The sequence below is a fragment of the Barbus barbus genome (assembly GCF_936440315.1).
Source record: "Barbus barbus genome assembly, chromosome: 35".
Taxonomy (NCBI): Eukaryota; Metazoa; Chordata; class Actinopteri; order Cypriniformes; family Cyprinidae; genus Barbus; species Barbus barbus.
The window spans coordinates 19131917-19146251 of record NC_136763.1 but is presented as its reverse complement, the minus strand read 5'-3'; the positions used below and the strand labels follow the sequence as shown (position 1 = coordinate 19146251).

The following is a 14335-nucleotide window of genomic DNA, read 5'->3' as shown; positions in this document are numbered from 1 at the left end:
ACTTAATGTATCTGTCACTAAACATACTTGGCCAATAAAGCTCATTCTGATTCTGATTCTGATTAATTCAAGTATATATCGCTGCAGCCCGGAGACCTCCAAGTGGGAGGAACTTACCTCTAAGTGGGAGGGACTTATGGCGCAAGTATGTTGGGACAGCTCCAATAGTGAGGGTAGGTTTAGGGTTGGGTTTGGTGTAGGTATATTAACAAGGCCCAACCTATTTGGAGCTGACCCGCCCCTTTGGAGCTGGCTCCGACCTCCATTTATATCTCACTTAATTTGACACACTTTCTTTGTTGATGAACCAGCCAGATGGCCAGTCCGTCCCTGCCCTAAAATATATATATATATATATATATATATATATATATATATATATATATATATATTTAAAACACATTTATTTTATACTAAGTATAGTTCAAATCTATTAACACATTTACTGACAGATAACTCGAGACTTGCTGAAATGGAAATTTCAATGAAACTTTATTTGGAGTAGCCTACTTGTGCACAATGCACTTTTCTTATTAATAAGCCTCAAATGTGTTAGTCACTTTTGATGAGGATTGTGTGATCTTTGAATAATATCAGTCTTTAAATGCAAAATATTTCAAGTGTAGGCCTACCTAAAGTATAGTTCCACTTTAGCACAACCAAGTATAGGCTAAGTCTTTAATTGGACTTCAGCAATACTTACGCACTATTAAAGTGCATTAAGTACAAAATGAGTTGTTCCAATTTACTATACTAAAAATACAAATGCAGGGCATTTTATTAAGTACGTAAATATGACAATGTATTTGAAGTATCCTTAAATGTATATCAAATACATGATTATTTTCCACTAGGGTACGTACACCTCCCACAAAACTTTCTATATTTTTTGAATAACAGTAATAAAAATGTAATTCTTTATATGCTGTTTCCTCATGGGGACCCCCCAAAAAATCTCCCCACAAGGACAAAATGTATTGGTATTATATCCTTGTGGGGACATTTAATGTAGGGAATATCAGACGCGCGCATATAGTGCACCGTGTACCACGTGGGTGAAAGTACAAAAACAATCATCTAAACTTTTTTTTTTTTTGCAATAAAACAAGGTAAGCTAAATAATGCTCATTCTTTTATGTATAAAAACGCAAGCATATATGACAATGTAAAGTCGCCAATATTGTATATATTCAAACGATATTGGCGGAATGGTTAACATGCGCGCGTCACCAGCCTCTTTATGACACGTTACTTTCTTCTTGTTCTTTTTACTTTTCACTTTTTAAATGCCTTCGCTTCGAGAAGACATATTAGACGTTTCAAGCAATTTTACCCGCACATTTTTGCTGTTTACAACCTTGCTCACGAAGCTATGAAGATGCTTCGCTCCAGAATCTCCAATTTACCATTTTTGGATGAAGCGGACGACATGTATACGACAACTAACAAGAGGCACTTTGAATTAGCAGACACCACCACCGTCGTGCCGAAACGAGATGTTATCCTTCAGCCTGTCTCACCAGACTTCCAGCACAGAGACCAGAATTACCTGGAAAAAAAGCACCAGACAGAGACAGCGCTGTCCTTCCCACCCCGTCCACCAGCTGCTGTCACGCAGCCCACACTAACCCACCTCACGATGCTGAGCACCAACTTTAAACTGCATTCAGACGACAGCTGTGGGGACTTTGAGACCACTCAGTCCGAGCTAAAGCCCCTGCCTATGTGTGCAGCCAAACTCATTCGTCCCATCACTGCAGTCATGATAAGCCTGCCCGAGGGCAAATATCCTGAACCCATTTATAGGACTTCCTACATCAAACATAAAGTGTCCCGGATCCCCAGAGCAAAGCAGCCGGCAAAAACAGGTTAGTACTGGACACTGACACTGTATATTTACATTTTGCTTTTTATGAGTTGATATAAGATGCTTTATTTGTATCAATCAGGTGTCGGATCAAATCTAATCATGGACAGAAGGGACAGATACCGTTCCAGTTATCATGAGCAGTTCCAGTACAGATGGTCTCCTCGTCGTCCTCAGTCCACAGAGAAGGTACATTTATATTATTTGGCAGTGTTTTCAATAAAGTTGCAGTTCAATAACATCTTTTTGTCTTTTATTTTAGCAACAAATTCAGTGTTCATCTGTGGCGATGGGAGATCATGAAAAGACAATGGACAAACTAACAACTTATTCTACCTCATTCAGACAATCAGATGGCCTCAGGTATAATGCTGCAGAAACACAAAACCTTAATATCGCACCACACTAGAAAGTTCTTTAGATGTCATTTTTTTCACATCTGCTTTCCAGTTAGTCATTTTGGAGAATCAGAATTGTTTTATATATTTGTCAACAGTACTGCTGAATTCAAAGAATGTCTGCTTCCTAAGATAAATAAATCTTGGCCCATCAACCTTCGGGATGTTCCTGACAACAAATGGACAACAGCCTTATTTGAAGATTTTCATGCATACAAAGGAGGTATGTGCATTAATTGTATGCTGTGTACACAAAAATTGATTTTTAATGCAGAACATGGGACAGGGCTATTATGGTCAACTGAAACTAAAAGCAAAACCATTCAAATTTCTCATTTTATTTAGTTTATCTCGACACACTAAAATAAATAAAACTGAAAAAAAATTAATAACTCTATAGACTTTTAAAAAATCCCCCAAAACTTCTAAAAATGACAAAAAACAAAATGACTAAAATCATACATTTTTTAAACTGATTCAAAATATTAGTAAAAACTTTAATAGTATTTCAGTGACACTGATGTGAGAATGTAATTTTCTTCTGATGCTGTACAGCAGTTTTAAACTATACATAAGTGAAAGTGCATTTAATATGATACATTTTTTATTCTGCTTTCTAAAGCTTGAAATCTTGACATTAACTATTTAATTCTCTCCCTCATTCAATGCAAAGTTGTTAGTCGGCTTTATCTGTTTACTGGGCTTTTTGTGCATGTTAATGGTCAAAGCGCAGCATGAGCAGCAGATGGTGCCATTTCAATACTCCTGACTTTGAAATCTTCACTTTTAAGTGACTCAAACATCAACCTGCCTTCAGCTTCTGCTTTATATTCATCACACAAAGGGAAAATGAACAAATTATGACATGCACATTCAATCTATGACTTTAATAACTGTTTTTTTTTTCCAGGCCTTATTCACCTAGAGCGCAGATGCCCGACTCTCAGCTCTGTGTTCAAAGGAGAGATACTGATGGGCAACCAGGAGAGACCGTCAACAACAAACCAGTGCTTCTTCCCAAAGGTGTGGCCTATTACAACTTATTCTTTCTTGAAGATCTAGAAGATACAAAGCATGTCTGTCCTAACTGAGATGTTTGCCTTTCAGATAAAGCGCTCACAGTTCCCAGTGCATGTGGATGGAGCCGCTATTGGGACTTGCAATGTTAAATTCGGGAGGCCTGATCTCGATGGAGGGACAACACAGGAGCAGTTCCCATCCAAAGAGGCGGTCCGTCCCAAACCTCCGATCTACCCGCCTAGCCATGTGCTGTGTGAGCAAGGTACTTTGAGCTGTATTTTCACAATGAAAAGTCCCCTAAAATGACCTGCCCACATTACTTCACATTACACCCTTAGAGTGCAAAAAGAGCATATAGGAGGCTGTTGCTTTAAAGCGCTATTTCTGCTTGATCTGACCCTTAAAATTACTTTTCAATATTGTCAGGATGGTTCAGTCATAATACATTTTTGTTTACTGGAATAAAATTTAAATATAAGTTACATGCAGAGCATTTTTAAGTTGCCTGCAGTGTTTTTTTTGTATCAGTTTTGTTAATATTTTGAATTAGACTTCATTTATATTTTCTGATAGTTAAAGTTTTAGTAATTTTGTTATGTTTTTGTAATTTTTATTAGTTTTGTTGTTTTTAAATACGTCTGTATAGTTTTTATTCATTTTATTTCTTGTTTTTTTATGTTACCTGACACAAAAATAATAAAATATGTTCTAAAAAAATAATATAAATGTTTTAAATGTATAAATAATATTATATCCTAAATAATATATAAAATGTGTTCTAAAAATATCATAAATGAGATAAAATTTAAAAATAAAAATATATATAATTTTATAGTTCTTTTTAAAATTTTCTCGGTAATATTTAATATCAAATATTTCTCTGATCTTGTTCTTTTTTTCCCCCTTTTTTTTCAAGAGCCAGATCGGATGCTTGCAACCATGCAAAAAGATTTTGCCCCCCTGAAATCTAAAAGACAGAAAATGAACCCTAGCCAGCTTCAGCAGGTAAACTATTTACGTTTCATAGCAGATAAACCCTAGCTCTCTGGTTTCCCATTTATTCTCCAGTCCTTGAGAAGTAAACATAGACATTGGTCTATGAGCTGGGCCTTGGCTGGTGGTGCCATGTGATAAGTAGTGGACAAGTAGTTTACTTAAAAGCAATTTTGCCTGATGCTACCAAATATATATATAAAAAGTCTCCCATATTTAGGGGTTGTGCTGTATAATAGTTGTTCAATGACCAGTTATTTGAGTTTAAGAGCTCATATAAGTTTTAAAACTGATATTGACCTTATTCTAATCTCTTTCAAGGTTAAAGACAGCCATATCAGGCCCTGGCATAGCGAGCATGACTTCAGGACAACCCATAACTTAGCGTTTGTTCCCAAACCCTACTGCAAGGCATCCCTGGAAAAGCCACTTCTTCAACACATCAGCCATATGCCGTTTTGAGATTAAAATGTCCAAATCACAAAAAAGCTCTCTACTCTAAACAAATGTCATTTTCTGGCTGAAAGCCTTCTTTAGTGTATTGTTCATGCATATTCATAATCCATAATCAACAAAATCCAACTCAACTCAAATAGGAACAATTACTATTTCTTATTATTTTATGATGGATTTGATAACGTTAAATGACAAATATGCATAGATTGGCTTAAAAGGGACACACATTTGTTTAGAGTGCAGACCTTATTTGTGTTTGACTTTAAAATATTAAAAAAGCATGCATGTTTCAAAGCATTGTGTATATGTACGTGTATGTCCTGTCAAATTCATGTCATGTTAAAAGTCCAGAATTTGGCACACAACGTCATTACCTCTATAACCACGAGTGTGAAAAGTTTTTATCAGCATAAAAGAGGCTATGAGGCGTTTTATGACAACAGAACACGTCCTATTTACAGATCAAAAGTGTGTGTGGGGAAATTCAGGACAAGAAGTGTGTCAGAAGGCACTGATTTCACACAACACGTAGGCATTTAGACCAACAAAAGTACAAAATATCATAGGACAGTGGCAGAGGTTTTCCAGTTAAATGTGCTGTCTGCCAGTAAAGAGCCTCCATGCAGGTCTGTGTTTTTGTAGGGAAAGTGGCATGATCCTCTACCTGCACAGTATTTAACCAGAGCCTGTGTGTTATCAGACCATCTGTCGAGGTAATGGCCCCACGTCTAACTCGGATCTCGCTTTCTCACACTCAAAACAAACACAACATCTAAGTTGCAACCTTGAACTTTATTTTGATGTGTATGCATACACAAGTTCAATATTTCATTTTAGTGATATTTAGATGGGTTTTTCCAATGATTTTCCTGTGAGTTGAATTTTATTGCATTTGCAAGTTCACAGAATTAGTAATACTGTCATTATCATGCTGTAAATGTGTATGGTGGGGTCCAAAATTGTGACAACGTTTTCAAAAGTGCTTATACTTTGCATGTTTCTAGTAAAAAAAGAAAAAAGAAGAAAAAAAATATATATATATTCTTTTCTTATGGATTCCACTTTATCCCGGCAGAAACACATAATAATAAACAACAGAATATGTTATATACAGCAAGAAAATGTATCTCAAAGTAACATTAGGCTATTGCTTTCCCATAGCTTGAAAAAACGCAAGAAACTGGCCCGTTATACACTTGTCCAATCATAAGCTCGAAGGCATATTTACACCAGACAGTGGGCGTGGCTACAATTTAAAGGGGCGTGTTCTGCACAATCGAAAGTGGGCGTTTTACGCAGTTGTGACTTTATTTTTCATGCAGTTTGTGGGTTTTAAAAGTGAAATGTGCGTTCGTCTTCTTTTTGACCGTGTTGTAATGTCACCTACGTAACTTAATAACGTCCTAACTGTTTAAAACTGAGGGTTTAACGACGTTTTATTGAGCGCTGTGCTTGCACTTGGTATGAATGAGTTAAAATAGCCTCTAATCATAAGTGATGTACAAACTGATTATTCATTTAACTTAAACTCTATATTTTGGGCAGCACAGTTATGGCTTTCCAAAGCGTCAAACTCTTTGCCCTTGAGCTGGACGGTCCGGAGGATGTTGTGTACAGCAGGGGAGAGGTGATCACTGGCGTGGTGATCCTGGAGCTCAACCTGGAAATCAAAGTCCGAGCCCTGAGAGTCCTGGGACGAGGGGTCGCTGCAGCACACTGGCTGGAAAACCGCAGCGTCGGCGTGAACACCGTCTATAACGACTACACATCAAAGATCACTTACTTCAGGAAGAGACAGCAGCTTATCCGAGGTGGGTTTGCACGGATTGATCAACGCATTAGATATTTAAAGTGATGGTTCACTCAAAAAATAAGAAACCGTTTGTTTCCCCACATAGCAATGCATATAGCTATATATATGTGTGTGTGTGTGTGTGTGTGTGTGTGTGTGTATAATTTGTAATATATATATATATATATATATATATATATATATATTCAAAAATATACAAAAACAATTTTTTTTTTTTTTTTTTTTTTTTTTTTTTACATTAGACACGTAAAAATATTCACAGAAATATATTTTAAAGCAAATTAACAAATATATTTTTTGGCAATTTTTTATTTTATTTTGAAATTTATTTAAACCAAATATTTTAAATATATTTTTGTAGTATGTATGGGTATGTGCATCACAAAAAGAGAAATTATGAAGAATATCCCAATTGGTCTTTTCAATGAACGAGGGCAGAATATTCCAAATCCTCTGAATTTGTTTGGTAGCTTTATGTAAAAAACAAAAACTTTTGGTTTGTAAGACTTTTTTTTTTTTTTTGGTTGTATCAGTCTGAATTGTGAATGCGTCATTCATATCGGTTTTGTATACTTTTCATTCACTAAGTTTTTATGTGTCTAGGAATCATCAGTGAGTTAGGGCAGATATCAATATCATCAGTAATGATGTGCCTAATATAATGGTGAGTCTCCTAATTATCTGATCATACAGCTCCTGAAGGCTTATTTAGCTTGTGAGGACACATCACATTTTTATCACCATTTTTACGGTGATATTTGTGCCCTTTTCGAGGTTTCACATCTTCAGTCACCATTCATTATAAATACAAAAAATGACGAAGAAAGAAAGTCATGCAGATTTGGAACAACATGAGGGAGAGTAAATGATGACAGAATGGTGAACTGCCCCTTTAAGAGTGCTCATGCAGTAGTTTCACTAATGACTGGCTTCTTCTTCGTGACCTTTGGCAGCTGGCACAGGAGTGATAAAGCTGAGCAAACCTGTGATCTGGTTAATCATTCATCTGTTGAGGTGAAATAAACACGAGCAACCGCAAACCCGCACCTCAGAACGCACGCAAATATTAAGCTCTCTCTGAAGTATTGTGTTTAAATTCACACAACAATTATGTCAAAATGCCCTTCTTGGGAAGTATCCTATAGCTGACATGAACGTAGCCTACTCTCTCACATTCTCTTAAAGTGACAGCACTTTCTTAATATTATTCAAACGGCAACAATAAAGAAATCACTCACTGCTCTTGATTGAATAGCTTTTGTAACTTTAATAAAGATTAATATTTAATTTATACAGTTAAATATGCAATGCTGTTTTACATTTCATTACTTTATTCAATTTCTGTACCTAAAAACTAATGTTAGACCTACCTAAAAAAAAAACTGAAAATCACTGTTTATTTTATTTTTATCTTTATTGTATTTATTTGTGTGCTTGTAGTTAAATATATTATTCTTATTTTCTTTATTTTTATTAATATTTGTTAAATTAATATTCAGTGTAATATTTTTTGTAATTATTAAATCATTTGTGATTTATTTAGAGTAATGAGAGAAAGATAAATCATTTTTGTCATGTTTTTCTTGAACTTTTATAAAAAATATATATTTTTCATTGCATTTTTCTTCACTGACAGTCTGTCAAGTGAGCTGAGCTTCCCCAAGTTATCAAAGGCTATCAGAATGCAAACAGACTTTTCTTTCTTCAGTGATAAAGAGACACGAGGAAAGATCTGTCATCACAGCCAATGTTTTGTCAGATATCGTAACTTACAATGAAGGAATATGACTCAGACACTGGCTTATGTCTGTTCATCTTTGTGAAGGCTTGGATTGGACTGGCCAATGCTTGGCTATTTTAAAGTTTCGGCCAATTATAGTTGGTTCTTGTGTCAAACAGATTGATACATAGTTTTAGTGTCAGTTTAAGAAATTGCATGGTCAGGCTTTCTTATCATATCTAAATAAACAGCTTGTGACTTGACAGCACAGACGTGACAGTCCTCACGCTGTAACTTCAGCTTTGAACCACTAGAGGGAGAACGAAGCACACTAACTAGTGTACGAGGAGCTAAACTAATGAAGCGAATCCACCGCGAGACGGCGATGCGTGGACTTTACTTCGCTGCTAACAAAGAAGCAAGTTGTTTTGGTCATAAAAGTCTGAGAAAAGTGCTTTTGCACGTTTATTTGACTACTTTTGGCAGTTCACACTATTTCTGCAGTGCCACTAAATGTTTGACTGAAATGGCTTAGTGTTTGTTTTAGCAAAAGGACGTTCTCGTATGCGAGAACAAGTGACTGAGAGAAAGTAGCACAACAGCACAGAACGAACCCGTTTTTTGTTTTGCTGGACTTCTTCACTGGGAGGTTCCTCTGCTTTGGGCATGCTCAGTCAACATGTTTTTGTCTAAGAACCTGTAAGCATCAATCATCCGAGCTCTCCATCCACACCCAGTTAAGATGTTTATGAGCAGGCAGCGATTCCTGCAATAGGCCTTACATAATAAAATCAGTAAGACCGCCCACATGAGTTAAAGGCCGACCAGGGAACATGCACAGCTTCAGTTTTGTTTTGAAACTGAAGGAAGAGCAGCTTCCTTGCACTTGAATGCACGCGCTCTCGCGCTTTGTTTGACTTCGCACGTCTGAATTAGACATACTTCAAGGGCCGATTCAAGATGATTTTCGACAAGCTGAAAAAGTTCGATATAGTGTTTGATTCTCCGGAGCTGGACTGTCCTCCGGTGTTCAGCAGCGGAGATGTTGTCTCAGGGAAGGTTGTGCTCGAGCTCTCGGCGGAGACTAAAGTGGATTCGCTGAAGTTGCATGCAGAAGGTTTCGCTAAAGTCCACTGGACCGAGTCTCGCAGCGCCGGGTCCAGCACGGCTTACACGCAGAACTACAGCGATGAAGTGGAGTACCTAAACCGGAGAGAAGTTCTGCTGCAGGCAGGTCAGTCATCCAGGGCTGCCTATCTAGATGTTCAAACTTGTTTTCGACCCTTCTAGGAGTTCACCCAAACATAAAAACAACATTTTAGTCATTAATCTCCCCCATGTCGTCCTAAACCAGACTTGCTTTCTCACGTGTCTTTAAAATAAATATACTGTCTGCTCTTTACAATATAACAAAAGTGAAAATTGATTGAAGATAAGAAAAAAAGCATCAATTTGACTCAAAGGAATCGTTGATAATTGACTCACTCGTCTGATATTTGTTTAGTTTGTACCTTTACACTAGCAGTTTGGTTAATGTGTAAATAACTATTAAGGTGAGCAATATTTAAAGGCTGCTGAATAAACTAATTAAGTTATTATTCAAGAGGCTGGGGTTAAATGAGAAACAAGTTTTGCTTTATGCATAACAAAACTTTAACAAAGTTTTTGAATGAAATAGACAAATATTCCTTCGTGGCATCAGCGGTTGATGTTAAGTTTTGTGTTATATCATCATGCATTTCTAACATTACTGCCCTTATCATTGTGTGTTTATGATTTATCGGGGCAATCATGTTTCTTTACCTTTCTTCCCCTCCAGATAATGGTGAGCTGACAGTCCTGTCTGCTGGGAGACACGAGTACCCTTTCAGTTTCCAGCTACCAGAGGAGTAAGCCCTGCTTGCTTTGTTAGTCTCATAAAATGTTATCAGTGAGCTTTATTTGGAAAGTTTTGCAAGGATATGAGCGTTAATGGAAGTGTTTTGTCTGTCAGAACTCTAGTGACATCTTTTGAAGGCAAGCACGGCAGCATTCGATACTGGGTGAAGGTTAAGCTGCATCGCCCATGGGCCACCGTCAAGAAGATCAGGAAAGAGTTCACCGTTATCGAGCCCATTGACATCAACACACCAAGTTTGCTGGTAGGAGCTCAGAATGGCTGTCGCTTTGTGATTTTCAGTTTATAGTTTTGTGCACACTAAATCAGAGTTTTTAATCTTCAGGCACCTCAAGCTGGAACCAAAGAGAAGATGGCCCGCATCTGGTACCGCAACTGCGGTCAGGTGTCGGTCACCGCAAAGATCGACCGCAAGGGGTACACTCCAGGTGAAGTGATTCCAGTCTTCGCTGAATTCGATAACTCCACGTCTCGCTCCGTGATGCCGAAAGCTTACATCACCCAGACGCAGACCTTCATCGCAAGGGGAACCATGAAACAGAAGAGGGCCGTGGTGGCCACGTTGTGTGGGGACATAGTTGGTGCACGCCGTAGAGAGACATGGCATGGCCGTGCCATCAAAATCCCCCCAGTCGGCCCCTCTATCCTGCAGTGTCGCATCATTAAAGTGGAATACATGCTCAGGGTGAGTTTGAGAACTCTGAGCTACTAAACCACTAAAGCTGCTAGGATGATCTTACTAAACATCACTTTGTATTTTCATAGGTGTGCGTTGATGTTCCTGGGACGTCCAAACTTTCCCTGGAGCTTCCTTTGGTTATGGGCACCATCCCTTTGCATCCGTTTGGCAGTCGCACGTCTAGCGTCAGCAGCCAGTACAGCGCAAACATGGAGTGGCTTCGCATGGCCATCCCTGAGCAGCCTGAGCGTACGTTTCTGCCCAACCCTGGGTTTCGTTCTCTTTCATCAGCCTGAGAGCGACGTCATACCGTGAAATGTGTCGCTCACTTTGATTCTCCTTTGTTTTTAACCACAGCTCCTCCAGATTACAGCTCTGTTGTGTCAGATGAGGAAGCGGTCCAGAACTCCACAGCAGTCCAACCTGAGGAAGATCTCAGCGGTGTGCTGCAGCGCTCCCTCATGGCCTACGTGCAGGAGTTCAGATTACGCCCGCCTCCATTGTACAGCGAGGTGAGCAGACAGGCAAAAACTTAGTTATGTATTAGACCGAGGTTTTCAACTAGTTTTGTCAGTCGGGACCAAGAGTTTTTAATTTTTACATGTTTATCGAACAAAAAACAAAACTGTTTGGAAGCCTGTTTCACCCCAGAGTACAAAAAGTAAATATGCATGTTGTATAATATGCACTTAATATGTAATGTTGCATAATATGTGTAATATGCAATCCCAAAACCTTCAGAAGAGGCCCAAAAATATGTTTACAGAACAAAAAGAGAAAATGTTTGGAAGCCTGTTTCTGCCTCAGAGTAAAAAAAATAAAATAAATAAATAAATAATAATAATAATAATAAAAAGTTAAAATAAATAAAAATAAAATATCATAATTACGACCTCTTGAATTTGTAACTTTATATCTCCCAATTGTACAATGTGATTTTAATATTACAATTGCAACATAGATTTTTTTAATCAGAGCAGGCAGGAAAAACTGTTTAATGAAAAAAAAAAAAAAAAAAAAAAAAAAAAAAATTTGGAAGCTTGTTTCTTCCTCAGCGTAAACCCTTTTTTTTTTTTTTTTTTTAAATCTCACATTGTCACTTTTTACTTTGCAACTTTATTTGTCTAATGACTTTTTCTTTAACTGCAGGTTATCATAATATATCATAATTGCGATTTTTGAGACTTTTTTCCCCCTGGTTTCACATACAAGGCTTAAACCTAGTCCCAGAATAAAATGTAATTCTGAGCTGTTTCAACTGAAAGAAACTTGCACTGACTGATCTTAAAATATATCAGTGCAAACCAGTAATGTTTTTTCTAAAGCAAGTTTATAAATATGACTTCAATGTCCTAATTGAACTATGGCCTAATCCTGATTTAGTCTAAGCCCTGTCTGTGAAACCAGGCTTGTGTCTCCCAGTGGTACAATGTGATTTTAGCATCGCAATTGCGACTTTTTCTTTAACTCAGAATTTTTATTTTTACTTTTATTTAGAAACAGTCTTTAAACATTAAATTCTATTGTGATTTTACAAAACAGTTGCAACTACAAAGGTGCTGATGAATTTCCATTGAAATACTGAGTTTGAATGTGCAGCCTTTCACATCAATAACAAATGACCAAAGGACGAGTTTCGTCCTGCTTATAAAAATTTGATTCTTTCCCTGCTTTCCGCAAATCACTAATAAATTAATCTGGTAAGTTTGAAAAGTACCACAATGGGAAATGTTCTGATCCGTGTTTTTTTTTCTCTCTCTTCTCAGGTGGACCCAAACCCTCAGCCCTTCACCATGCGTCCTCGCTGCATGACCTGTTGAACTCTCTGCCAGCTGAGCATCACCTGATGTTTGAAACAAAAGCTGAGATTTAATTCTCCTGGACGCCTCTCTGAGACTGAGATTGGCACTTGTTCTTCGTTCGAGCCGTTCGCATCTGTGCTTCCAGCAGCGGGGCCGAGAGAGGAGGAGATGTCTGGATTAGGCGAGGACGAGTGCTTTCATCAAACAAAGAGGACATTCAGTACCGGGGCGAACAAAGGTTCTGCCCACGTTTGTGTCCCAAAGAGCGATCAGACTCTGGTCTGTGCCTTGAAAGATTGTACGTAGAATCAGGGAATTTTGGGCATGATCACTTGAAAATTATGGGTGAGAAGCCATTCAGAGATGCTACCCATAGTGCCTTATTTTGCTGTGAACGAGGGCAAAGTCCCTCTTAACCAGCTGCAGTCTGCCACCTTAGGTGTTAGCAGGCGTGTGGTGTTGTCCTCTCCCGAAACTGTCATCATGTACGCATCTTTTGGTGTTGGTTTTAGCCAAAGAGATCGGTGTAACGTTCATGTGAACGGGTAATTCTATGCATAAGGGAAAAACTAGAGCTTTAAGGGGGAAATTGCAAATCCTGGAAGTAGAAAATCTTTTCCCTCCTCTTGGAGTGGCTCTTATGTTGGTTGAAGTTTCATCTGGCTCGACAGAGGTCGAGTCTGTGACCTGGAAGGTCTTAATGTCTCGCTGAATGTAAACCATGGATAACTTTTGAGCAAAACCGTTGTTTTTCTTCTTTGTTTTTGCCTGTGACATGAGGTAATGCAGGGCTTGAGCAGCCCTTGACGGTTAGCTTTACAAAGTAATGGGGTAAATTACAGAGCCATGTGTACCCAAGGTGCCTTTTTTGTTGTTTTAGACAAAACAATGAACGACTACAGGGATAGTCACATTAAGCTTTCCTAGTGTTGTGACTCCCTGAAGTGTCCTTACACTCATTCCAAAAATACCACCGACTTTGCTTCATTTCCAGATTATGAGAAAGTGTACCTTCAGGTTTAAACATAATGATTGTTTATGGAATTCATTTTGAATGAATGTATTTTTATAGATTTTTGTTGTTGAAATTTGTTGTTGTTAATCACTTTTAAGTAAATAAAATGGAAAAAATGATACATTTGAATATGGTGATTTATTTCATATGATTTTGGAAAAACAATTATATTCATAATCGCATATTTAATTATTTATAATAGTTATGCAAAGGAAAGGGTTACGTAACATATTTGCTTCAGCTTATTTTAGAACAACAAAAGTTGAATACATCACTTGTAAAGTGCCTCAAGAGTTCCTAACTCCTATACAACTGCATTTATCATAAAATCTTTGTTTTCCATCCATGAGAATGTCAAAAGAATGAGTCCTGGGGGTTGTACTTTTACTATATGTAACGTAAGTTGAGCTTGAGGCACCAAGTGTCCTTTTTCCTCCTGTGCTGTTTTCTGAAATGCTTCCATTCTTATGAAATCCCATCAGTTCTAAAGAAAACTTGTTATTCGTTACATTATCGGTAAGAAAATGTTATTCAAATTTGAACCTCATGAGAAAAATAATTATATGCATGTATTCTGAATCATGATTTTTGTTCATATTTGATATAACAGGTAATCATAACTGTCATTAAGAAATAATGCTTAACATGAAATATAACAACATAGTACATAAATAT

General features: G+C 37.5%; 2 protein-coding genes across 4 annotated transcripts; both read left to right on the top strand.

Moving 5' to 3' along the window:
• Nucleotides 1-1372: 1372 nt before the first annotated feature.
• Nucleotides 1373-5738, top strand: LOC306854792 (uncharacterized protein; the record flags this gene model as incomplete). Its single annotated transcript, XM_079393022.1, has 8 exons — nt 1373-1868; nt 1950-2056; nt 2130-2230; nt 2364-2488; nt 3176-3288; nt 3373-3547; nt 4202-4290; nt 4600-5738. 8 exons carry the CDS (start codon nt 1373-1375, stop codon nt 4738-4740), a joined length of 1347 nt encoding a protein of 448 aa, XP_079249148.1. The 3' UTR covers nt 4741-5738.
• Nucleotides 5739-6018: 280 nt separating this feature from the next.
• Nucleotides 6019-13787, top strand: arrdc2 (arrestin domain containing 2). 3 transcript variants are annotated; one of them, XM_079394094.1, is made up of 8 exons: nt 6019-6195; nt 6285-6545; nt 10087-10156; nt 10261-10408; nt 10490-10849; nt 10930-11092; nt 11201-11355; nt 12610-13787. In XM_079394094.1, the coding sequence occupies exons 2-8, from the start codon at nt 6287-6289 to the stop codon at nt 12661-12663; spliced, it is 1209 nt and encodes a 402-aa protein (XP_079250220.1). In that variant the 5' UTR covers nt 6019-6195; nt 6285-6286; the 3' UTR covers nt 12664-13787. The 3 variants fall into 3 exon arrangements, with proteins under 3 accessions (XP_079250220.1, XP_079250221.1, XP_079250219.1); XM_079394095.1 differs by having other exon boundaries at nt 6053-6195; nt 6280-6545; XM_079394093.1 differs by lacking the exons at nt 6019-6195; nt 6285-6545 and adding an exon at nt 8045-9501.
• The last annotated feature ends 548 nt before the right edge of the window (nt 13788-14335 follow it).

Excerpts from the sequence above, each read along its gene's own strand:
- arrdc2 (XM_079394093.1), top strand. The coding sequence starts at position 9,228 with ATGATTTTCGACAAGCTGAAAAAGTTCGATATAGTGTTTGATTCTCCG. Across the intron at positions 10,409-10,489 it reads TCAACACACCAAGTTTGCTG|GCACCTCAAGCTGGAACCAA; the intron begins GTAGGAGCTCAG and ends TTTAATCTTCAG. Across the intron at positions 11,093-11,200 it reads CATCCCTGAGCAGCCTGAGC|CTCCTCCAGATTACAGCTCT; the intron begins GTACGTTTCTGC and ends TTTTAACCACAG.